At 38.0% G+C, this 24,400-nt stretch overlaps 1 protein-coding gene across 1 annotated transcript in view; it reads left to right on the forward strand.

The window, feature by feature from the left end:
* The window catches only part of Nup62cl (nucleoporin 62 C-terminal like), a 61,842-nt gene extending 38,790 nt beyond the window's left edge, over nucleotides 1–23,052 (forward strand). The window contains exons 8-9 of the mRNA XM_057760215.1: nucleotides 467–533; nucleotides 22,112–23,052. Of these exons, the coding sequence (XP_057616198.1) occupies nucleotides 467–533; nucleotides 22,112–22,206 (162 nt within the window). The 3' untranslated portion in view covers nucleotides 22,207–23,052. The remainder of the gene's footprint in view (nucleotides 1–466; nucleotides 534–22,111) is intronic.
* The last annotated feature ends 1,348 nt before the right edge of the window (nucleotides 23,053–24,400 follow it).

Below are 24,400 nucleotides of genomic sequence, written 5' to 3' on the forward strand. Positions count from 1 at the left end.
CAAAAGGCCTTGGCTACACGGTTAAGCTCCACACGGGTCTGTAGTGCTTAACAAGCCTCTGCTTCAAAAACCAAAACAAAACACGCAATTGCTGATTTGATTGACAATTTTGATATTCTTAATTGTATGTGGATTGATTCGTTTGCTTTCTTTTGAAATATCTTTTAATGTCCTTTATTTTTATGTTGTGCTCATCAGGGTTTTTTTTTTGTTGTTTGTTTTGTTTTTTTTTAGTTTGTAGGAATCCAATCCCTGATAATTACAAAATGAATAGATTGAACTAATGCATAAAAGTAATTAGTGTTATAAGTATGAAATGGCACCATTAATATGTAGTTCATTGTCAGTGCTCCATTTGCCAGAAGAAAATTAAATGTTGCTTCTTAATTTCAATTTCCTGTGTTTCTTTCTTTTTGTTTACTCCGTTAGAATAATCATGATCTAAAAATCTTGGGTGTATTTTCAGCTTCAACAGATTTGCAGAATTCTGAATGCTCACATGCAGTCTCTGCAGTGGATCAGCCAGAATTCAGGTGGGTGTCTGCTTTCTATATCATGTTGTAGGTATGGAAATATTGGACAACACACATTGTGTTCTCCATGACCACACTGACATAAGAGCTCTGCTGAAGGGAAGCCCATATGAGCTCTGAAGCACTAACAAGAAATTAATAAAGACAGGGAATGGATAGAGGCAGTGTATTGACAGTATGAACAGAAGCAGAACTTTTAAATTTGTTTTCTGTATACAGCTTTGATCGCAGTCAAACAAATGTTCCATATACTCAGAATTGAACCCCAAAATGGGAAGAAAGACAAGTACTGAAGATCCTCAAAATCAGTGCAGTTTAAAGCATCCTAACTCGGTGCAGATAACCATTGAACACAACATTCCTTTTTGAGTGTGGTGTGTGGGGGGGTGTGCATATGTATGCCTTCTTGTGTGTTTGAGGCTTGTGTGTGCATGCTTGTGGAGACTGGGCAAGTAAGCATGGAGTATCTCCCTCTATGCCTCTCTGCCTTATTTTCTGATAGCGTTTCTGAGCCTTGGGTTCACGGATTTGATACTAGCAGCAAGTACCTAACCAACTGAGCCACCTCCAGCTGCCCAGAGCATAGTGTTCTTAGTAGTGCGTTCTTATTAGGTGAAAAGAAATGCAGAACTGAGTAAACTTTCTTAATAGTTTTATCATCAGTGTCAGAATTATATATAGAACAAATATCACTATCATTTTATAGCTATAGAAAAATAAATAAAATGTATGCATATATCAATGTTAATAGAAATTAGGGGTTTTTTTTAGGTACACAGTTATATTTCAGCCTGACACATTTCTATGATAAATACCACTTATTGTACACAATTTCTTTGTGTCGGGAGCACCAAGTAACCTTTACCAAGATATTATAGATCTGGGACTAGTCTCTCCTCTCTTTTGTTTTCTTTTTATTCTTCTCTCATATATTACATCCCAACTGCAGTTTCCCCTCGCTCCTCTCCTCCCAGTCCCTCCTCCATCCCACTCTCCCCCAGATCCGCTCTTCCTCCTTTCCCTTCAGAAAAGGGCAGCCCATATATTAGGATTTTTACTGAAAAATGAGATGTAAGTTATTTTTCTTATATATTTGTATTATAAATTTAAAAGTCAAATATCATTAATAAATTTGGATTTCTTTGTTCTATACATGGAAAAAAAGGCTTATACGCACTGACAGTTAGATACCCAAGGTTACAGGTGTAGGAAAGGGTGTGTGGATATGGGGTGAGTTAGGGAGGAGAGGGTGAATATAATCAAAGCATATTATACAAAATTCTGAATGAACTAATAAAAACATTTTATATGCTTTGCCTAAATGTAGGGATACAATGAAATATCAGGAAAAAATAATATGAAACTCAGTCAAGCAAGCAATCACAAGTTTTCAAGACATAACCATAAAATAATATAATTTCTTTCTTATTTGGCTTTCTGGATTCTTCATTCTCTGAACTACTAGACATCAGCTACAATGAACTTCTTCAGTGTCTTTCTCTTAGAAATACACCTATATTATCATTCATTATTAGCTGCTTCTTCCCTGAGTTAGAGGAATAAATGCCCTGTCTCTCTCTAAACTATGTTTAGAATCACTGCAGGGAAGTTAAGTTCTATATTGTTTGCACATGCATTTGTTAAAATAAGGAGATGCATGCTGTGGCGACTTGAATAGAATGACCCCCATGAGTTCATAGATTTGAATTCGTAGGCCCCAGTTGGTGGGACTGTTGGGGAAGGATTAGCGGGTATGGCCTTTTTGGAGGAAGTGTGTCACTGGGGATGGGATTTGGGGTTTCAAACACCTAGGTCATTCTCAGATAGTTCTCTCTCTCTCTCTCTCTCTCTCTCTCTCTCTCTCTCTCTCTCTCTCTCTCTCTCTCTCTCCCTCATGATTATGGATTGAGATGTACATTCTCAGCTACTGCCATGTCTGCTTGCCTGCTGCCATGTCTACCATGATGGGTTTAGACTCTAACTCTCTACAACCACGAGTCCCAAATGAAACATTTTCTTTTGTTCATTGCCTTGGTCATAGTGTTTTGTCATGACAATAGAAAAATTTCACACACACACATACACTACCACCACCACTACCATCACACACATATTCAGGTCAAGTTATTACCTCTTTTAGTGTGCATTTAGTCTCTGTGAAGATTAAAAGAAGCAGTGTATAGCTTTCTTTGAATTGTGCTTTGCCAATAGTTGATAATCAGTGAATGACAGTAGGCAGAAATAGTTACTGGTTGTCAAATGTGTGCTGTATGTGTATGGGAGGGGGAGATAAGGAAGGTTATGGGGTTCAAAGGTAGCTGTTAATTGGATCTAGAGATGCTAGTTCCAGGTAGGCTGTCATTGAATACCACTTGTATAGAGACTTTGATAGATTAACTACGAAGTGGTAAAATGTTAATAACCATACAATGCCAAAGAATGAGATTATGCGAAGTTTTCCTGTGTGTTGATTATTTTTCTACAGTGAACAGTACTTTTGGGGTGGAGTTAAAGGAGGTGTCACAAGGTAATTTGCGTTATAAAGAAAAATTGCAGTGATTTTTTTTCTTGGTGGGGATCCTCTTTGTCATAAATGAAATCACAAGGCTCCCAGCCAGTGTTGCTTTTATAAAACTGAAGTTGCTAGTGTTGCCAGGGATTTACTTTATATAAGTGAAGAAATTGTGGCCCAGAAACGTTTAATGACTTCTTTAGAACCTGCGGCTGAGACCAATCATAGAAGAACTGGGACCAAGATTTAGATTTCCTTATGTACAAAACAAGATTGTTAATCCTGGTGTGCTTTTCAAACATTGTGGTTACGGTTAGATATAAAAACAAATCTTAATCATGTACAAAACAGTAGAGGACACGGCTGTCAAAATACGATAATATTTTGGATGGAATGTAAATTTTAGGTGTCTGGGTAACGCTCTCAGTCAGAATCGGGAGCCAGAATAAGACAGTAGTAGAAAACAATGATTAATGGGAATTCCTTATTTGCTAAAGATTCATTTGAGCTAAAGAAGCAATGAAATGTAGACATTCACTTGAGGTGGGGGCTTTGCTGAAAAATGGGGGAAGCCTGCTAATTCCTGATAGTGCAAGCTTCTTTTGCCATTCTTACCCAACAAGCCTTATTTCCTTTTCATATCAGGAAATGGGGTAATCAAGAAATGGAGCATGATAGACTTTAATTATGCTATCCAGGAGAGGATTTTTCTTTTTGTTTTATTTTTGCTTTTTAATAGTTAATTGGATCATGTCTGCTGAAATGGTCTGTGGACTGAAAGTTTTAAGATTAAATGAGTCCATTTGTTCACATTCAGAGAGCAGTTATAGAAAAATGAATGGGTGTCTTATTCTGGCAATACAAATATTTTATTTTACTAAAGAGAAATCATTAACTCATATAAAATCAAATCTTTATTTTAAAAGGTTTCTGGGAAATGTTTTTGTGACTTAATATCTGTAATATTGGCACAAAATTTTTCCATAATAAAACATGGCAGCTGTTACATGAAAAATATCACATATTTAACTGAAAATCATTTCTTTAAAAGTGATTTTGATGAATATTATTAACTGAGAAAAGCTAAAATGAAAAGACTATATACTGTGTGATTCCAAATATATGGCATTCTGAAAAAGGCAAAGCTGTGGAGACAGTAAAAAAAAAAGATCAGTAGTGGATGTGGTGATGAATAGACAGAACACAGAGCAGCAGAAATACTTTCTAAGGTACTGTAGTGATGGATGCCTATCATTATACCTTTGCTTCAACCCGTATGATGAGCATCGAGTGTGAACCTCAGGGTAAACGGTGGACTTAGGGTGGTAATGGTAGTCTTATCAGCTGCAAGAAGTGAACCTCTCTGGTGTGGGATATTGGTAGCTGGGGAGGTTGTGATTGTTGAGAGTTGTTGGGAAATCTCTTTATCTGGGCAATAGTTTCGTGAATTGAAAGCTACTCCAAAGAGTCCATTTTATTTCAAAAAAAACAAACCAGGACAGAAATAGAAAGGGGATCAGAGACTGTCAGATTTAGGCGAGTCTGAACACACTCAGGATTTCAGATGTGATGCTTATCCACTGTTAGACATTATCCATGCTTTATTCTTGCAAGTTATATAGTTGAGAGTGTGTAGTAGCCACAGATCCAAAATATGTATTCCATGTCTTGTATTCCTTTTTGTAAAAAAAATTACAGCATTATTCAAGGTTGACTTAATGATGGTGCTGTGGTCACACATCTGTCTTCTGAGTTGACAGTCACTGAAGCTGCAGCAACTCTAGCTTTTCTGGGATCACATAGACAGAATTGACAGTCCACCTGAGGCAATTTATTTGTTTTTAGTATGTGGAGCTACTTCTGGCAGGGAAGGAAGGTGGAATAAGGGATCCGTGTTTCCTGTTGGTGATGTAGGAGGGTCTTCTATCTGTTGCTTTCATTGGTTAATTAATAAAGAAAACTGCTTGGCCTGATAGGTCAGAACATAGGTAGGTGGGGAAGACAGAACAGAACAGAAGGCTGGGAGAAAGAAAGCAGAGTCAGGCAGATGCCATGCTTCTCCTACCCAGGATGCATGGTGGTTAGATTCATGCCGGTAAGCCACAGTCAAGTGGCGATACATATTAATAGAAATGGGCTAATCAAGATGTGAGAGTTAGCCAGTAAGAGGCTAGAGCTAATGGGTCAGGAAGTGTTTAAATGAATACAATTTATGTGTTGTTATTTTGGGTGTAAAGCTAGCCGTGCGGGAGTCTGGCATGATGAAAAGCAGGCCTGTCCGCCACTCCTTTTACATGTTGGTTCATATACCACCAAATCACTGCTGTGTATGTAAATGATTACCAAATGGCACAATAGTAAAGGAGTAGGCTATGAAAAAATTTCTAGTCATTATTTGAAACTTCAATATTATCATGGATGGCATTTTTCTTATTTCATGAAGTGTCTCAAAGCTCTAAGACTAAATATATTTTATTTATAATCATCACAGGCTCCTAAAGAGTGGAACTGTGTAATTGTTTTATAGATTTCTCATACTTATATTGTTATTTAGTGCAGAAAGAGTTTCTCTCTAGAGTAAATAAAATGGCTTTGGGGGTTATAATATTTCCAAAATATAGTCCCATACCTGTGACTATTTTACTTTTTATGCTAAATATTCTTAGTCATCAACTGTATTTTTACTAATTCTTGCAATGAAATGCTTTTAGGGTCATTTTAGTTTTGCATAATGTGTTATAATCATGCTTTAGTTTTGCCCGATATTAATAGTTATTATTTGAGGTTACTGTTTCAAATTAAATTTTTGGTGTTAGATGCTTTTAAAGAGGTTTTAATTCAGGCAATAAATGATTTAAAAATATTTTGTTAACTAGGCATAGTGACATACACCTTTAGTCCCAGCACTCAAAAAAGCAAAAGTAGTTGAATCTCTGTGAACTCTAGGTTGGCCTGATGTACAGAGTGAGTTCCAGGCTAGGCAAGGCTAAGCAGTGACATCTCGATACAAATAAAAAATATTTTATTAAAGCTAAACATAGTGGCATAAACACACTAGTCCCAGTACCTTAGGAAGTAAAGACAGGGGAATCAGGCATTCAAGGTGATCCTCCACTACACAATGAGTAAAGTTCAAGGCTAGCCTGTATTGTATGAGACTTTGTATCAAAACAAACAGAAAAAAAAGAGTTGTATTTTGTTAGTTATTTCAGCTGTCTGGTATGAAGAGCATCAGACACTGAGCGGCCAAAAGATGCCTTTAAATTGCAATTGAGGAGTCCTCTTCCTTTTTCATCTTCTACAATAGACTCCGATTCACTGATTGAGGCTGTTCTTTTTACCTCTGCCTTTTCTTACATTCTTTGGGCAATCTTGGTGACATTGGTAGATTGGTAAAGTCATTACTTATATTCTGGAATTGAACGTTCCACTTCAGATACTTGAGAATTGGATGGCTTCTGCCAGCGCTGTGACAGCAGCACAAAGCCACCTAAGTGGACTTTGCTCCTGTAAACTTAAACTCAACGGGGACACTCGCATCTTCCCAGTGCAGTTAATTGAAAGGCATTTTGTGTCTTTCCACTATTTAAATGATACACTTGATCATCTTTGCCATTCTATACAGACAAAACAAATGTTGTCCCTTAATTCCAGAGAACTTTAGCTTTACTTTAGCTTAGGGGACTAACAGTAGAATTAAACAAATCTTCAGTTCCTGTTAAGAAATGGTGTATGATGGCTAACATTCTCAGAGCTGACTTTTCAAACTTCTTTTTCTATATGTAAATCCAGATTTGACATACCCTCAATACATCTGCAAAATTAGATTTCTCACTAATCCTACTTATGTACATTTTGTGCCCAAGTGTATTTCCTCAAGCTGGAGAGCTTCCCCATATGAATTATATGCAACATAATTCAAATCACTTCCAAATAGCAGAATTTATATTGTTTGTGAGAAAGATGGGATTTTTTTTTCCCTCTGAAGCAATTTTCTTCCTGTTAGTGACAAAAAGCCAAACAAATCCTCAAGTATACTGGAACCCCATGATAAAGCTGTTTGGGGGCCCGTTCTCAATAGCCACCTCAAACATCAACAAACCTGATGGCTTTTCTTCAGTTAAGCCTCCCAGATAATGTTCAGATAGGCAGTCCTCATTTTAAGCACTTGAGTGTTTGCCGGAACAACAAATACCATTATGGTGCAAGTTATAGCTCAGCACCATGCTTATTGTATTGTATTTGTTGAGGCATGGTTTTACTATGTGATTCAGGTTGATTTTGATTCATGGTGATCCTCCTGCCTCAGTTTCATAAATTCTGTGCCACCATACTGCGCTCAATGCTTAATTTATCTATTTTTAGGTTTTTATCATGTTTACTTATTTGGAGGGGCCATGTATATGTCACAGTGAGTCTGTGAAATTCGGAGGACAATTGGGGGTATGAAGTTGGCTTTTTGTTTCCACCATATGAGCTCCGGGGATCTAATTTATGTTGTCAGTCTTGGTGGCGAGTTCTTTTACCTGGGCCAAGGCATCTTGCTGGCCCAGCATTTAGTTTATTATAATATATAATATATGGATTTAACATATATTTATTGTACATATCAATGAATTTCAGTATGATACTTCAATACATGCATGTATTATATGCTGTTTTATTCAAAATTTCACAAGATTTGACAAGCAGGTGCATTAATAGAAAAAGCACTGTTAGACAGGAGTCAACTGTACAAGCCCAACTATGAATCCTAGTTAGCTTAAGCCTCTGAGAAGTTGTTTACGCCTTCCTACATTTTTATTTGCCACCACAAAGTATTGTGAGAATCAAAGTCACATCCACAGGCATTGGAAACACGAGTGATGGGGCTGGGAGATGACTCAGTGGGTAAGAGTAATTGCTGTGCAGTCATGAGGACCTGGCTTCAGATTCCCAGCACCGGTATGAAAAGCTGGGTGCTGCCAATTCTGCCTATAAACACAGTGCCGAAGAGGTAAGGGACAGAGATAAGAAGATTGCTGGGGCTTTCTGGCTGCTAGCCTATAGCCTGGCTCCTATTCAGTGCAATAACCTGTCTCAATGGAACAGGGCAAAGACTGATACATGGACACCTGATGTCCTCTGCATGCACACCTGTGCACACACATATACAACACACACATACACTGTACATACACACACACCAAAAAAAAACCCAACCAAAGTGCTATGTAGCATGAATTCTAATTGGTCTTAATAATAAAAACCCGTCGGGAGGCAGAGGCAGGCGGATCTCTGTGAGTTCGAGGCCAGCCTGGTCTACAGAGGGAGTTCCAGGATAGGCTCCAAAGCTACAGAGAAACCCTGTCTCGAAAAACCAAAAAAAAAAAAAATAATAATAATAATAATAAAAACCCGGAGTCAGCTATCAGGGACGAAAGTTGAAAAAGATCAGGGAAACAGAGCAGCCAGTCACTAGAGAGGTCTTACCTCTACCAGTGCTCAGATTAAAGGGGTGGTCCTGTCTCTATGATTCCTCAGACTAAAATTCTATCTCTATGAAACCTCAGCCTGCCCCCGAGCACCTGTCTCCTCCTGTCTTATATTCCTCTCTTGGCCCAGCCATATCACTCCTGTCTCCACCTCCCTAGTGCTGGGATTAAAAACATGTGATCCCATGAATCACCTTTGTGTGAGTTCTGTTTCTCTTTTAGATAGATTCAATCTTGTGTAGCCCAGAGTGACCTTGAACTCACAAAGCTTCATCAGCCTCTGTCTCCTGAGCGCTGGAATTAAAGGTGTGTGCCACCACTGCCTGACTTCTGTGACTAGCTAGTGGTTTATCTCTACACGCTGATCTTCGGGCAAACTTTGTTAGAATACAAACAAATTATCACTACAGTGCTATGCGATTAGATATTGTAGTTTTAGATGTTCAGTAGAACACCCACTATGTGTCCAGGCCCTGTGTTACTCTGAAGCAGGTATATTTGGTTGTCATTGTTATTACTATATTATCTTTATATGTTATGTCAATGTATTATCTCTGCCTTCAGCAGGTACAAAGGCAGGAGGCAAGGTGTGATAAAGAAGAAAAAACAGGGTGTGCAAAATGGCTCAGCAGGATTTTCTTTGTTTTGTTTATTTTCTGGAAGAGGGTATTTGAAGTGAGACTTCTATAATGAGTAATATATTGATAATTTTGATAAATTCCCAGATGAAGGCCACCTAAAAATGTAAAATAACTCTATTACCTGGGCTACTTACCACATGTCTGCAATAATTCAGGACACCTTGTCATTTGGTCATCTTTCTTCTTTATCGCTCTTTGAAATGTGTTTTTCATTGATTGTATGTGAAGAGCAGCACTGTACCAAGCATAGTGTCTCATCATCACTTTCATAGATCAACGAAGAGACCAGATAGATTCTTAAAGGTGTGTGCCACCACTGCCTGACTTCTGTGACTAGCTAGTGTACCTGCCTTTGGTGGAGGTGAGAGCTTTGAGCATCTCTAAATACTTCTCCTATCCAGCAGTATATGCCACCAAGAACTTGAGTCTGTCCATCCGTTACTTGAATTTCAATAAACTAAATGTCTTAAAGTAGCCATGACTAAGAGGATAATCTCAAATTCTGTCTTCCTCTCCCCCCTTTTCTCTTCACTCTCATTTTCTGAATTACAAGGAAACACTAATTATATTAAATTCCAAGAATTCAAAGTTATTGTCAGAAGCAACTTAACCTCATATATAGGACATATTCTGCAATAGCTAAAACCTTAGCATGTGGTATACCTAGGGAGGCTAAGGTAGGATAGTCACAAGTTTGAGGCCAGCCTGAATGTCATAGCGAGTTCCAGGCCAGCTTTAACGACAGAGAAAAAAGACTGTTTCAAACAACAGCAATAACAAAATACCATATTTATATGTATTGGTCTTTTTTGTTATTAAAATTTTTCTGTGGTCAATTTAGATTCACACATAGTTGCAAGAAATAGTATAGAAACCCTACTTATTGTAACTTTATTTTCCCCAGTTATAATATTTTACAAAACTGTCGTATAATACCATAATCAGGATACTGCCATTGACTCAGCCTGTCACAGATTTGTTCAGTTTTAATTGTATACATATTAATTACATGCAGCCTTCTTGCATATGTGTAGGATTTAATATGTATCACAAGAGCAAAATGCTCACCAGTTCCATGCCACATGGCTCGTTCATGTGTCCTTTTATCACAACACCCATCTTTCATCCTGATTCTTGCCTTACCACTGAGTTTGAACCTCCTGGAAACAACTGATCTAGTCTGTTTTGCTGAAATGTATTGTGATTTATTATATAAATAGCATTGTACAGAACGTGACCTTTGAAGAATGACTTTTTCCCCGTTCTGCAAAATTCCCTAAAGATTTGGTTGGCTTGTTGAATATACGAACAGTTTGACTCTCCATGTTGGTAAGCAATATTCCAGTATAGGTATAGCACAGTTTGTCTAACTGGTTATTATTCTAGCTAGGACATTTGGGGATAAATTGAGGAAAGCTACTATGAACATCCATGGACAGATGATAAGGATAAGTGTCTTAGACTATAGTTGTTAGATCCGATAGCAATTGCATGTTTACTTGTTTTCAGACAGGGTCTCATGTAGCCCAGGCTGTGTAGCTGAGATTGACTTCGAATTTCTGATCCTCTTGCTTCCATCCCGTAACTACTGGGATTACAGGTGTACTCCACCAAGCCCAGACACATAGCAAGAAAGGCCCACAGTTTTTTATAGTGGTTGTACCTCTTTCCATTGCCACCAGCAATGTATGAGTTGTATGGTGTGTCTGTGTCCTTACCACTTTTTGGTAGTCTAAGTCTTTTTCACTTTAACCCGATGATGGATGTGTCATGATATCATTGTGGTGTGCATCGTCCTCATGTCTAATGATAGTGGACATCTTTTCCTTGGCTTACTGCAGTAAAATGTCTTCCATGCTTCTTTCTCCCTTTATAATTCTTCTTTACTCTGAAGTTTGAAGGATTTTTCTTGTATTCTAGATAGTAGCTCCTTATCAGATATGTAGCTTGAAGATAATCTTCCCACTCTATATCTTATCTATCTTATCATCCTCTTTATGAGAGTTAGTCACAGAACAGAAGTAGGATTTTGATGATAGGCAATTTTTCTGCATTTGTTTGATTAATTTTGCTTATATCCCAAGATTTTTCTCTAATTATTTTTCAGAAAGTTTTATCTTTTTATATTTTTTAAGGTTGTTATCCATTTTGGTTTTATTTTGTATGATAAGTTTAGATCAAGGATCTTTTGTTTGCTAATTTTGCCTAAACTCGTTCAGTTGACCCAATACTATTGGAAATGCTGTCCTTGGTCAGTTGGGTTTATTTTATCTTCTTATTAAGTTTGTTTGTTTATATTGCATGCATGTGTTCACATGCATACACATGCCACAACACGCATATCAAAGTAAGAAGACAGCTTGCAGGAGTCAGTTCTCTCTACCATGTGGACTTCAGGTATTGAACTTGCTCAACTTTGTTGGCAAGCACTCCTACCTACTGAGCCATTTTTTTTTAAGTCTTCATTTAATCTTTTTTTTTTCAAATGGTAATTTTTATTTTTTTATTTTATTTTTTATTTTTTTATTGAAAAAAAATTTTCCGCCTCCTCCCCGCCTCCCATTTCCTTCCCCCTCCTCCCGCCCCTCTCCCCCTCCCCTCTCCCCCTCCCCCTCCCTCTCCAGTCCCAAGAGCAGTCAGGGTTCCCTGCCCTGTGGAGAGTCCAAGGTCCTCCCCCCTCCATCCCCTACTGAGCCATTTTGTAATCTTCTTTCCCTTTTAAAGACAGGCTCTAACATCATAGCCAAAGTTGGTCTCTAACTCACAGCAATCCTCCTGCCCCAACCTCCTTAAACATGGGATTGCTGATATGAACCACCATATCTGGCCCTTGAATTTGCTTTCGTGCCTGATCAAAAGTCTGTTTGGTGTGTGCTTGAATTTTTTCTGAGGTCTTTATTTTGTGGATCTTTGATTCTTTCCGCTTAAATATCACACTGCCATCATTGTTGTAGCTACATATTTTATAAATATAATATAATAAATAATATTTATTTCCTTCAGTCAAAAGTGTTTTAGCTATTTTAGTTCTCTTGCTTTTCTACAAACGTTTTTATGATATTTGTTAAGAATTGCATTTAAAGTTTACATTTTAGACTGTAGATGGATTTGGGGGAATTGACATCTTAACTATATTGTGAGCCTTCCCAGCCACAAACATATTGTGTCTCAAAATTTTACTAGGTCTTCTTTGATTTCTTTCATTATCATTTTGTAATTTTTTCACATAACTTACATACACTTTTTTATTTTATTTTATTTACAGTGATTTTTAAGTGAATTGTGTTTCATATGCTCATTGGTAATATATAAAACCAATTTTGTTTATCGATCATCTATCTTTTGATCTTCTAAGACAGGGACTGGAGCGCTGGTTTAGTTGTTAAGAGCACATTTTACTCTCGCAGAGGACAAGGGTTCCTTCCCAGCACCCACACAGTGGTTCATAAACATCTGTAACTCCAGATTCGGGGGATCAGACACCCTCTTCGTGCTTTGTGGGCACCAGACCGGCACATAGAGCATATGCATGCACAAAAGCAAGACACTCATGAAACATAATAAGTAAATCTAATTCTTAAAAAAAAAAATGATTTACTTTTGTTTTTGTTTTTGTTGTGAGACTGGGTTTCTCTGTGTAACCCTGGCTGTCCTGGAGCTCACCCTGTAGACCAGGCTGGACTCGTCTAATAGAGATTCACCTGCCTCTACTCCTGAGTGCTGGGATTAAAGGCATGTGCTACCATGCCTGATTTATAACTCACTTCTTAATTAAAATTTTTGTAGATTATTTAGAATTTTCTACAGTAGGCAGTTAAGAGATCTTCAAATAAACATTGTTTCATTGTTTCCAATTTTCATGCCATTATTTTTTCTTGCACTTTTTTCACTAGCTAGAACTTCTAGAAATTCTCTCAAATGTGATAAATGAGAATATACAACCTTGCTTTGTTTCTCTCTCCTTCCTGTATGTGTTGCTGAGATCAAACTTCGGGTCTTGTACTTTCTAGGCAAACACTCTACCACTTAGTTATATCCCCAGCCCTAACTTTGTTTATTTATTTATTTATTTACTTAATTTTTTTGTACATTTCTGGTCATATACACTAAGCCTTCAGTTTTCTTAATACAGAATATGAGCTGTAGGGTTTTGGTGGATGCTCTTTATTGAGCTCATGTAATCCCCATCTATTTCTAGGTGGATGATTTTGTTTTAATCCTAAATAGATACTAGATTTAATCAAATGCTTTCTCTGTATCAATTGTTACATTATTTTTCTTATTTGTTTATATAATGGAAACAGGGACATTTTTCAGATATAGCAGCAGCCATATATATGCAGAATAAAAATCTACTTTTATTTGGATCTGTTTTGCAACAGGTCTTTAAATATTATGAGCTATTTTAAGTATTCAGATTTATTGGTCTGTAGTTTTCTCTTTTGTTTTTGTGCTGCCTTTTCCTGGTTTATGTATTAATACTATTTTATTAGGATTTGTCAGACAATGGTGTTAATTCTTCTTGAATGCTAGATCGTCAGTGAATCTATTTGGACCTGGATATTTTTGTAGGGGGATATTTTCACTTGTTTTAAAAACTTTTTTGATGGTGTATTTTATCTTGGTTAAATTTTGAAACCTTGTGGTTTCTCAGAGAATTGGTGCATCCCTGTTAGGCTGGTAAACTAAGCATAGAGTAGTTTGGTAGTGGCGTACCCTGTTTCTTTACTAATGCTGGTGACTTACGTTTTTCTGAGCTTAAATTTCTCCCTCTTGCCTAGAAGTTTATTAATTTTATTGACTTTTTTCTCAAAGAATTAGCTTTTTAGCTCATTGATTTTTCTCTCCGGTGATTCTGTTTGCAGTTGTATTCACTCCGCTCTTTATTATTTCCTCCCTCTGCTTGCTTTGTGTTAATTTTGTCCTTTTTCTATTTTCTAAGATAGTTACTTAGAATACTGATTGGAATCCACTCCTTGTTTCTATGGTATTCCTTTACAAAGGCATTTCTCTTAAGCAGCGGTATGTTTGATCCCAGCTGTCATCTGCAGCCGTCACTTTCTTGCATGGTTATTTTATTTTCATCATCAAAACTCTGCGGTAACAAACATTTGCACATGCATGTGCTAAAGACACCTCAGATTAAACTAAATTTGCCAAAAACAATTTACTTTTTAGCTTTCCTTTATTAAGTCTCTACTATCTTTGGTAAATATGTATTCATAGATGATATATATATATATATATCATAAATTTCACTTTGAACATTATTATTTTAATTATGATCATAGGGTGTTGTTTACAGCCTAGAATATTATATTTTCTTTCTTTTGCAACTTTTTGTTTACTTTTGAATTTTATTTTTACTTTTTTGCTTAGCTTTCTATATACTTATCAGTATGTCAGTACCAAAATCCCTGCTTTTAATTTAAATTAAAGTTTTACCTAGTTCAAATTCCAAGACTCCTCTCTTCTATAGTCTTTTAATCTCTATTGTACTGTTGGTTTCCTGGGATGCTTATTTGCCTTTTGATGGTGGTAGTAGTCCCTGGGATTGAGCCTAGGACCTATGCCCGCTAAGTACAGGCTCTACAGCTGAGCTCTACCCCCAGCCCTCCTCTATTGTACCTTCCACAATAGCTGCTGTCTTGAGAGTGAGTCTTTTTTTTTTTTTTTTTGGTTTTTCGAGACAGGGTTTCTCTATGGCTTTGGAGCCTGTCCTGGAACTAGCTCTGTAGACCAGGCTGGTCTCGAACTCACAGGGATCCGCCTGCCTCTGCCTCCCGAGTGCTGGGATTAAAGGCGTGCACCACCACCGCCCGGCTTGAGAGTGAGTCTTGAACTTACTCTTCACGTAGGTTCCCCTTCTGTCCAATAACTGTATTGACAAATTGATTTTATGGCTCTTATTTCTGGTCCCTTTGTTTATCCCCTTGGTTCCAATTTGGCACATATTCCAGTAGCTTCCAGAAAGAGTTCATGGTATATCAGTATTTTGATTTTGTCCATTTCTGAAAAGAAATATATCCCACTATCACACTTGACTGATAATATTAGGTATTGAATTATAGTTTGGAAATAATTTTCTGGGGTCTTTTGATGAAGTAGTTCTCTTATCTTCTAACTCTGATGGCCATTGTGATTCAGAACTTTTGTTGGACTTCTTCATTTTGTTTTTTTTTCTGTATTGAAAATTTTGAGGCTGTATTCTTAAATGAACTTTCTGCTAATTTTTTTGCTTATGTTATCTCTGTTCTACTTTTTAGAAATATACTTAATCTAATGTTTGGTTCCTTGAACTCATCTACATTTTTATTCTTTCCTAGCGTCACTGTATTTTTGTTAAAGTTTTTGGATCTGCAGTCTAAACCTTTTGTTGCTCTTTCCTTTCTGCCACAGTTCCATGTGCAAGAAGAGCTTTCTGTTATATGACAGTGTGCACACGCATTTAGCAGCATGCATTCCTCTTTCTTAGATTCAGGATCATTCCTGATGGGGTTCAAGTTTTTCAAAAAAATATTTTGTCCTTCTTAATTTGTTGCTTTCAGCTTTTCATTTTGTTTTAACTTCTCTCAAAGTAAGAAGTTTCCCTCAAATATTCTTATACTCAAAAAAGCTACATGAAGCCTTTCGTACCTGGGCTTGTTAACTGACTGTGGGCTAATCTGTTTAGACTCCTCCTCCCTCTTTTCCCATTCACTGGAGGCCTTCTAGCTGCTGTCTCTAGAATTCCTCTGTCTAGCTGCCAAAGTGTCTGGAGAAGAATCTTCCAGTCCCTGGCTGTAGGTTAGTAAGGTCCGTGCTAAGCCAGCATTCTTGGAGCTGTAGAGAAGTAGGCCCGGCATGCTCCTTTGTGAGCATCCACTTAAGCTCTTGGAAACTTCTGATTAATCCTTAGTTTTTGTACACAATGACTGCCCTTAACATGGTCTGCTATCTCTGTTCTATAGTTTAGCTTGTTCGCAGTCTTCAAAGGAAAACCTTCTTCTGCAGAACTTGATGAGGGAGTGTGAGCCAGATGTAAGATAGGGAGGAGGGGGAGGGTGCGCCTCTTAGTCACGCATCCTGTTTTCCGCTCCACTTTGGACACCATTTGGAATTATCTAGTCCTACCAATTCCATAAATCTAGTGCAAAACTTGTCTCAGTTTTTAAAGTGTTTTGCTCCTTTCTTTGTATTTTAATGTTTTGGTGCATTTGTCTTTTACCTCCTTTAAACATGTCCTTACTGCTGTGTTACAGGTTTATGGGTTTAGCCTGTAGAAATGCTTTGTTGATCTTCTTTTGTGATCTGCTCATCTCTCATCTCACTCTACTTCAGTTCATTCCCACACTACTGCCAGAATGATCCTCATGAAATGATTATCTCTTTATTAAAGCTCCTCTACTTTTGATTGTTCAGAAATAAATTTCTTGTTCTTGGCATGATACACAGAGTAGTTTTTAACTTATTCACGGAGATTATGCATTAATGTTTCCGTATTTTCAAAATGCAGCTATGACCGTAGGGTTTAGTAGACAGTTACAGTTTATCTGTTCCCAACGTGTACCCAAGCACACTATATTCAGCTTCTTATTGTTACTGTTAATGTTATTGTTGTGGAGGCTATGGCTGTATGTGTATACATATATGCATGTATGGGTATCTGTGTGTGTGTGTCTGTGTGTCTGTGTCATTGGAGGCCAGAGCTCAGCCTCAGTGTCATTCATTAGGAGCTATCGTACCTTGTCTTTTGAGGCAAGATCTCTCACTGGGACCTTGGGCTCATCGTCTAGGCTGGTTGGCCAGCAGGCCCAAGGAATCTAGCTGTCTCCACTTCTACAGCACCTTATACAAGGGTGTTGAGACTTGAACTTTAAGCTCTCATACTTACACAGCAAGCGTTTAGCCAACTGAGCTATCTCCCCCAACTCATCAGCTTTTGGTGAGAGAGAGAGAAGACACAAAACTGACAGCTGACAGGCCTGTACACATGAGTATCTTTCCATTCTGCTAATGACTGCTGCATATGCGGATATGCCATACTGTTTGTTTTTATTTATTTTTTTGAGATCATAATATAATTACATCATTCCCACTTCCCTTTCCTTCCTCCTAGACCTTCCATGTACCCTCCTTTCCCTCTTTCAAATTCATGGCACCTTTTAAAATTAATTGTTGTTACATGTGTATGTGTATATACATACAAAGGGTTTTGATAGCCCATTGTTAAGTCTTAAACTTCCCAATTTGTTTTTTATTTTATATTGTTCTATATTAAATGTACTTATCAATAGTTCTGTAAAATTTATTTCTTTTAAGGTTATATGTATGGATGTTTTGCCTATATGTATGTCTCTACACCATGTGCGTGCTGTGCCCAAAGAGGCCAAAAGAGCATAAGAAACTCTGGCACTGGAGTTACAGATGTTCACGAGGTACCATGTGGTTGCTGGGAACTAAACAGGAATGTTTAGCAACTGCCCTTAACCACTGGACTATCTCTCCAGCTCCTCTGTTGGTGATTTTAATACACACCATCATTCGAGGATGTAAATATAGTTCTTACAAGTTAAAATGCTAAATCACAAGCAGTGTTGTTTTAAAGACGTGTGTGTCTGTGTGTTTTCTTTCAGATAAGGTGAACTAGTTTGTATTTCTTTCAACAATTCATTCATTAGAGGACCTATTTTTCTGCACTCCTTTTACTGCCTTTGTAATTACCAGCAACACCACTACCGCCATTTCTTGACAAAACATGCAAAACTATTTCTCTGGTCCAGGTTGTATCTTTCTGGTTACTTATAGATAAGCATTTTGAAATACTTGTAAGCAATCTACACACCAGCTAATGAGTTGCCTATTTGTGTTTCTGACCATTTTTCTGTCAAGGTATTTTTTTTTCTCTCACTGCCCCAATTATTTTCCTAGGAGAAAGTAGTACACTATAACAATGCTTTTGAGAGTACAGTATCTTCTTCTACAGTGAATTTAATAGTATCCAATGTTTATGTGTAATTAATATTTTTTTTATTTTACATACTAATCCCAGTTTCCCCTCCTCCTGCCCTCCCCAGCTCCTCACCACCACCCATCCACCCCTCAGAGAGGGTAGGGTCCCCATGGGACATCAACAAAGTCTAACACATCACTTTGAAGCAGGACCAAGACCTTCCCCCTGTTTCTAGGCTGAACAAGGTATCTCTTCATAGGGTATGGGCTCCAAAGAGCCAGTTCATACACCAGGGATAAATTCTGATCTCACTGCCAGTGACTCTGCAAACTATCCAAGCCACACAACTGTCACCCACATTCAGAGGGCCTAGTTCGGTCCTATGCAGGTTCCCCAACTGTCTTTTTCTGGAATTAGTGAGCTCCCATGAGCTCGGATGAAGCAGGATTAATAAAAACTCAGAAAGAGAAATTGGGGTCCAACCTGAAAATCTGAAAAGTAAACAGCCAGCCACTGGCTCTCAGCCTTAGTCTGAAATAGCAGTCCTGCCTCCAGGAATCTCAGAACGAGACTGAGACTGAGAGCTGTCTCCTCCCATTTTATATTCCTCTCTAGTTCTGGGATTAAAGGCATGCACCGCCCAGTTTCTATGGCAAACTAGCATGGCTACTGGGTTCAAAGGTGTGTGTTATTGCGGCCTGGTCTTTAAGGCTGGCCAGTGTGGCTGTTTTACTCTGAACTTCAGGTAAGTTTTATTTATTAAAATATAAATGAAATATCACTACACTTGCGGATCAGCTGTTTCTGTGGGTTTTCTCGTCATGGTCTTGACCCCTTTGCTCATATCATCACTCCTCTCTCTCTTTGACTGGACTCCAGGATCTTGGCCCAGTGCTTAACTGTGAATCTCTGCATCTGCTTCCATCACTTACTAGATAAAGGTTCTATGATGACAATTAAGGTAGTCATCAATCTGAATACAGGGAAAGGGCAGTTCAGGCATCCTCTCCACTATTACTTAGATTCTTAGCTGGGTTCATCCTTGTGGATTCCTGGGACTTTCCCTGGTGCCAGATTTCTTGCTAACCCCATAATGGCTCCCTCTATTGAGATATCTTTCTTTGTTCTCCCTCTCCGCCCTTTGCCCCAACTAGATCATCCCATTCCCTCAAATTCTCCTCCCCCCTCCCCTTCTCCCCCCTCCTTCCATCCTCTCATCTCCCTGCCAGTTTACTCAGGAGATCTTGTTTATTTCCTCTTCCCAGGGGGGATCCATTAATGTTTCTCTTAGGGTCCTCTTTGTTACCTAGCTTCTCTGGGGTAGTGGACTGAAGGCTGGTTATCCTTTGCTTTATGTCTAATATCCACTTAGAGTACACACTGTGTTTGTGTTTCTGGGTCTGGATTACCTCATTCATGATGGTTTTTTCTAGTCCATCCATTTGTCTGTAAATTTCAAGATGTCATTGTAACTAATACATTTTAAAAATACTAATTATAGTTAAAAAACTGTTTTAACTTAATGACAAAAATCTCTTCTTTTATAACCTTCTGGGGAAGTTTCTATACATCATTGCCTAAAACATTTGCAAGTCAGGCTAAGTTGAAGGAAAATATATCCTCAAATCAGGAGATGGGCTGGGAGTAGTTTTACCAAAATCTTTTGGTTGGGGGGATGTCTTGTTTTTGTTGTTATTTTTTTGGGAGGGTCCACTTAACACAAGCTAGTTTTTGGGCAGAGGGACCTCATTTGAGAACAAGTGCTTTATCAGATTCCTGAAGGCAAGTGTGTAGGACATTTTCTAGATAATAATGTGGGAATATCCAGCCCTCTGTGGGTGGTGCAGCCCATGGGCAGATGGTTCTGGTGTGTTTAAGAAAGGAAACTGAGTGTGTGTACACACATGCACATATATATAAAACCTACTGTGTTCATTTAGTGTTGCTCCTATGTACATAGGTTTAGGGCTGGGCACTTGGGATTAGATTAACTATCAAGGGAGCTCATCCCCAAAGAAAACTAACTTTCCCTCCCTCTGAAGCCATTGACTGCCTATAGCACTTCATCTAATGGCATGACCTTGTGAAATTCCCCCCAACCATGTTGGCTGTGATCATAATGCATGTCATGTTTATGAAAATATATTGTTGAGATTTCATGCCTAAATACATAATCTTTGCCACTGACCAATTAAATTGTTCTGTAGAGTTGTACAAACATCAGGCATTCTAATATTTGAATGTTTTCCTTGCTCCCAAGTTTCCTATTGGGAAAAGAATTTTTGTTTTTCTATATTCAGTGTGTGTGTGTGTGTGTGGTTTTTTTTGAGACAGGGTTTCTTTGTGTAACAGTTCTGGCTGTCCTGGAACTTACTCTGTAGACCAGGCTGGACTTGAATTCACAGAGATCTGCCTGCTTCTGCCTCCCAAGTGCTGGGATTAAAGGCATGTGCCACCACTGTCTGACTTTTTTATCTTTCAATCTTTTTAAATTTATTTATTTTTATTTTATGAGCACTGGTGTTTTACCTGCATGTGTGTCTATGTGAGGGTGTTGAACCCACTGAAACTGGAGTTATAGGCAATTGTGAGCTGCCATGTAGGTGCTGGGAATGAAACCCGGGTCCTCTGGAAGAGCAGTCAGTGCTCTTAACCTCTGAGCCATCTTTCCAGCCCCAGTATATTTTTAATAATGAAAAATGTGTATGATATATTTTCTTTGAAGTGACTACTACTACAATTTACTTCTGCTATGATCTACGATGTATTAACTTAATATATTGACAGAAACAAATCAATAATGCTGGTCTTGGGACCAGAATTCTGGCCAGTAAGTAACATGTGCAGTGTTTATCCTTAATGAATGAAAGTCCTAAAACATTTAAAGTGAGTTAATACAAAAATAGCCCTGGGAATTCAATTAGAAGACATGACAAAATGTTTAGAGTAAGCCTCTCTTAATAATGCTGACTTGTGTTTCTTGACATTTTATTGATTTTTAAGATTGTTATAAATGTACTTCTTTGCATTCAATATGTATCAATCAGCAAATTAGTGAATTGTGCTTATGTTGCCATCTCTAGTCTGAAGTTAATGGCTCGTTGCACTGCTCCTTTATGATTCCATCACATTAAAACAGTTACTTGGGGCGGGGGTGCGGTGGGATCTGCACCCTGCAGTTTGTTATCACAACAAGAGATTTATTTAGTCAAGCTCATTATTCATTGTTGTTCTGTGCCCTCAACAGATAATCATGATTTAAATTGTCCATTCTTAGAGTGTGATCTTGCAGAATGTATATATATTATGATAAGAGGAGGTATTATGCTTTTAAAGAAACTGAGCAGACATTAAGAGTGTTCTGGTTGACTGAGAGAAATGAAGTAGATCAATTAGATTTTTAGTTTTTATTTTGCAAAACTTTTCTTTCCCTAGGGGTACCAACTATTATTTATCACCTACTGAACATTAATGCCCAGTTCTATTTGTACATTTTTGTAGAAAATCTTTGAATAACATACTTCCTTCAACAGTTTATTTTTCATGGGAGAAAAGTACAATTTGATATGGTAACTATTAATGGCATTTGGCAGTACACTGCCCTTGAGCAAACTTAAGAACCACCAAGGTAAATAACTCATTAAGAAACAACAGAAATGTAAATATTCCCAATGAACTCATGACTTGTAGGTAGCTCAGACCTACCAAAATCCATGCAGTTGGTTTACTGAACACCTTTTCGGCACTGAAGGGTAAAAATAAAGTCAGTCCTCCCTCCAGCAAAACACAAACTTAAGGTAGACTCTTATTGTCCAAAAGCTCGAGAACAAAATAGATTATTCTCATCCACTGTTTTCATAGTTTCCAAAAGGATGAATTTTTCTCTCTCTCATTTTCTAAAAATTAAAACTATTAAAGTTGAGATGTAAAGTTTTATATGTCATAATTGAGGGGAGGGCGTGTGGTTGTGTCTCTGGAATGTGACGCTGACTAATGATTATATGACTTGTCCCCTATAGGCATAATGCAGAGGAAGGTAGAAGAGGTTACAAAGGCCTTTAAGGAATATCGTCGCAAGGAGCAGGGGTGCAACATGAAGTTTGCCTTTGAATAATTATCACCCCAACCCACTCCGTTTGGATTATGCATCAACCCTGAATTCTGATGCTATTAGAGTAGTATTTACTGTTACTAATCTTTGATTGCAATAATTTGTGCATGTGTTTGATTATTTTTCATTTAAATATTGTAAAGAGAACTATCCAATCTTTCTTTCAGAATGAAATGAGATCAGTGCCGAGGGCATAACTCAATGATAGAGTGCTTACCCAGAATTAAGTAAAACATGTATTAAGCCCCTTGCCCAGGCAATTACTTCTTAGGTATTGATTTTGTGTATGTAATCTATATCTTATCAATGTAGAGTGTACATCCTACACCAGTACATGCCATCTTCCTACTTAATTGGGAGAAGATGTTTGCCAAAACGTACGTGCCACCCAGTCTTGCCATTCATGTAAAGTGCTGTATACTGTAAAGTGTCAAGTGAAATTTACTGTCAACTCTGAGATATAATTTTAAGGCATCATTTTTATCTGTGAAAGACCATATGGGCAATGAAAGCAAGTGTCTTTCAGGAATTTGGAGTAGGTAATATGGTTTTATGGATTATGGATTTAATTTAATTAGGGCTTTGCTTTCTCTTGTGATTCTAGAGATCAAACCCAGTGCTACACTCTTGGATTATATACCCAGCACTGAATTATGTTACTTTTGAGGGTAAGATTCACACAATTCCCTTACTTTTGACTATTCAGATACCTCAGTGTTTTCGTTTTGTTTTTTATCAAGACCTCACTGTATAGCCTAGGCTGCCTTGGTCTCCCAAGTGTCACCACACCTAGGTGTCCTAAGATTTTTTTTGTTTGTTTTGTTTTAGCATATGATTTGGACCTGTCCTTTGTGTAACTTTCCATGTTTTTAGAGAAAAAAAAAACCTTCTTCTTAACTTTAAAGCATCTTAGACTCTCGCACTTCATTGTGTCATTAATAATGTGATGACCTAAAAGTGAAAATAAATGAATTAAAAGCTAAGTGACTGAACTTTAATTTTGTTGTCCACACAACACATGGCCACACTGAAGGGTTCATGTTACAGAAGAAAATATTTTTTAAATGACTATTAGTGATGGTAAGTCTTATGAGTAGAATAAATACTAGAACTTAATGAATTCACTTCCTGTACGAACATTTATCAGTTATTTTAGTAAGTTTTTGTCACCACTCCAAATTATAGACTGTTGAGCCAGGCAGTGGTGGCGTGCGCCTTTAATCCCAGCACTCGGTAGGCAGAGGCAGGTGGATCTCTGCGAGTTTGAGACCAGGCTGGTCTACAAGAGCTAGTTCCAGGACAGAAAAACCCTGTCTCGGAAAAACAAACAAACAAACAAAATTACAGACTGTGAACTGGATCTGGTAGCACAGGCCTGAAATTCCAGCTGAGCCAGAAGGCTGAGAGAAGGATCACAGATTCAAGGCCAGTCTAGGCTGAGCTCAACTACTAAGAACTTGTTTCAAAGAATGAAACAATATCTGGGCCTGAAGTTCTGTGGGAGAGTGCTGTCCTAGAATGTAAAGCTTCAATCTTTAATCCCCCCCCTTCGTCCCTCCCTCCCTCTCTGTCCCTCCCTCTCCTTCCCTCCCTTCCTCCCTCTCTTCCTCCTTCCCTCCCTCTCCCTTCTCCTTCTCCCCCCCCCCCGTGTGTGTGTGTGTGTGTGTGTGTGTGTGTGTGAGAGAGAGAGAGAGAGAGAGAGAGAGAGAGAATGGGAATAATGAAAGATTAATGCAGACCACTAAATTTTGTAGACTTTTTAAGGTAAAAACAGTTTTGAGTAGAATTTTGAGTAATCTCTAATTTTTGAAGTTCAACATATGTTGTAGGGAGAGGGCCTCTTTTCATCCTGGTTGCCCAGGTAGCTTATACCCGAAATAACCACACAGAAACTGTATTAATTTAAACACTGCCTGGCCCATTAGCTCTACCTTCTTATTGGCTAACTCTTACATCTTGATTTAGCCCCTTTCTATTAATCTATGTATCGGCATGTGGCTGTGGCTTACTGGCAAGATTCTAACAGGCGTCCATCTGAGGCAGAGGATCCATGGCTTCTCTCTCTCTGCCCTTCTTCCTCCCTGCCTTTAGTTCTGTTTTCTCCGCCTACCTAAGTTCTGCCCTATCAACTAGGCCAAGGCAGTTTCTTTATTCATTAACCAATGAAAGCAATGCTCAAACAGAAAGAACTTCTACA

The sequence above is a fragment of the Chionomys nivalis genome, chromosome X (assembly GCF_950005125.1).
Source record: "Chionomys nivalis chromosome X, mChiNiv1.1, whole genome shotgun sequence".
Classification (NCBI taxonomy): Eukaryota; Metazoa; Chordata; class Mammalia; order Rodentia; family Cricetidae; genus Chionomys; species Chionomys nivalis.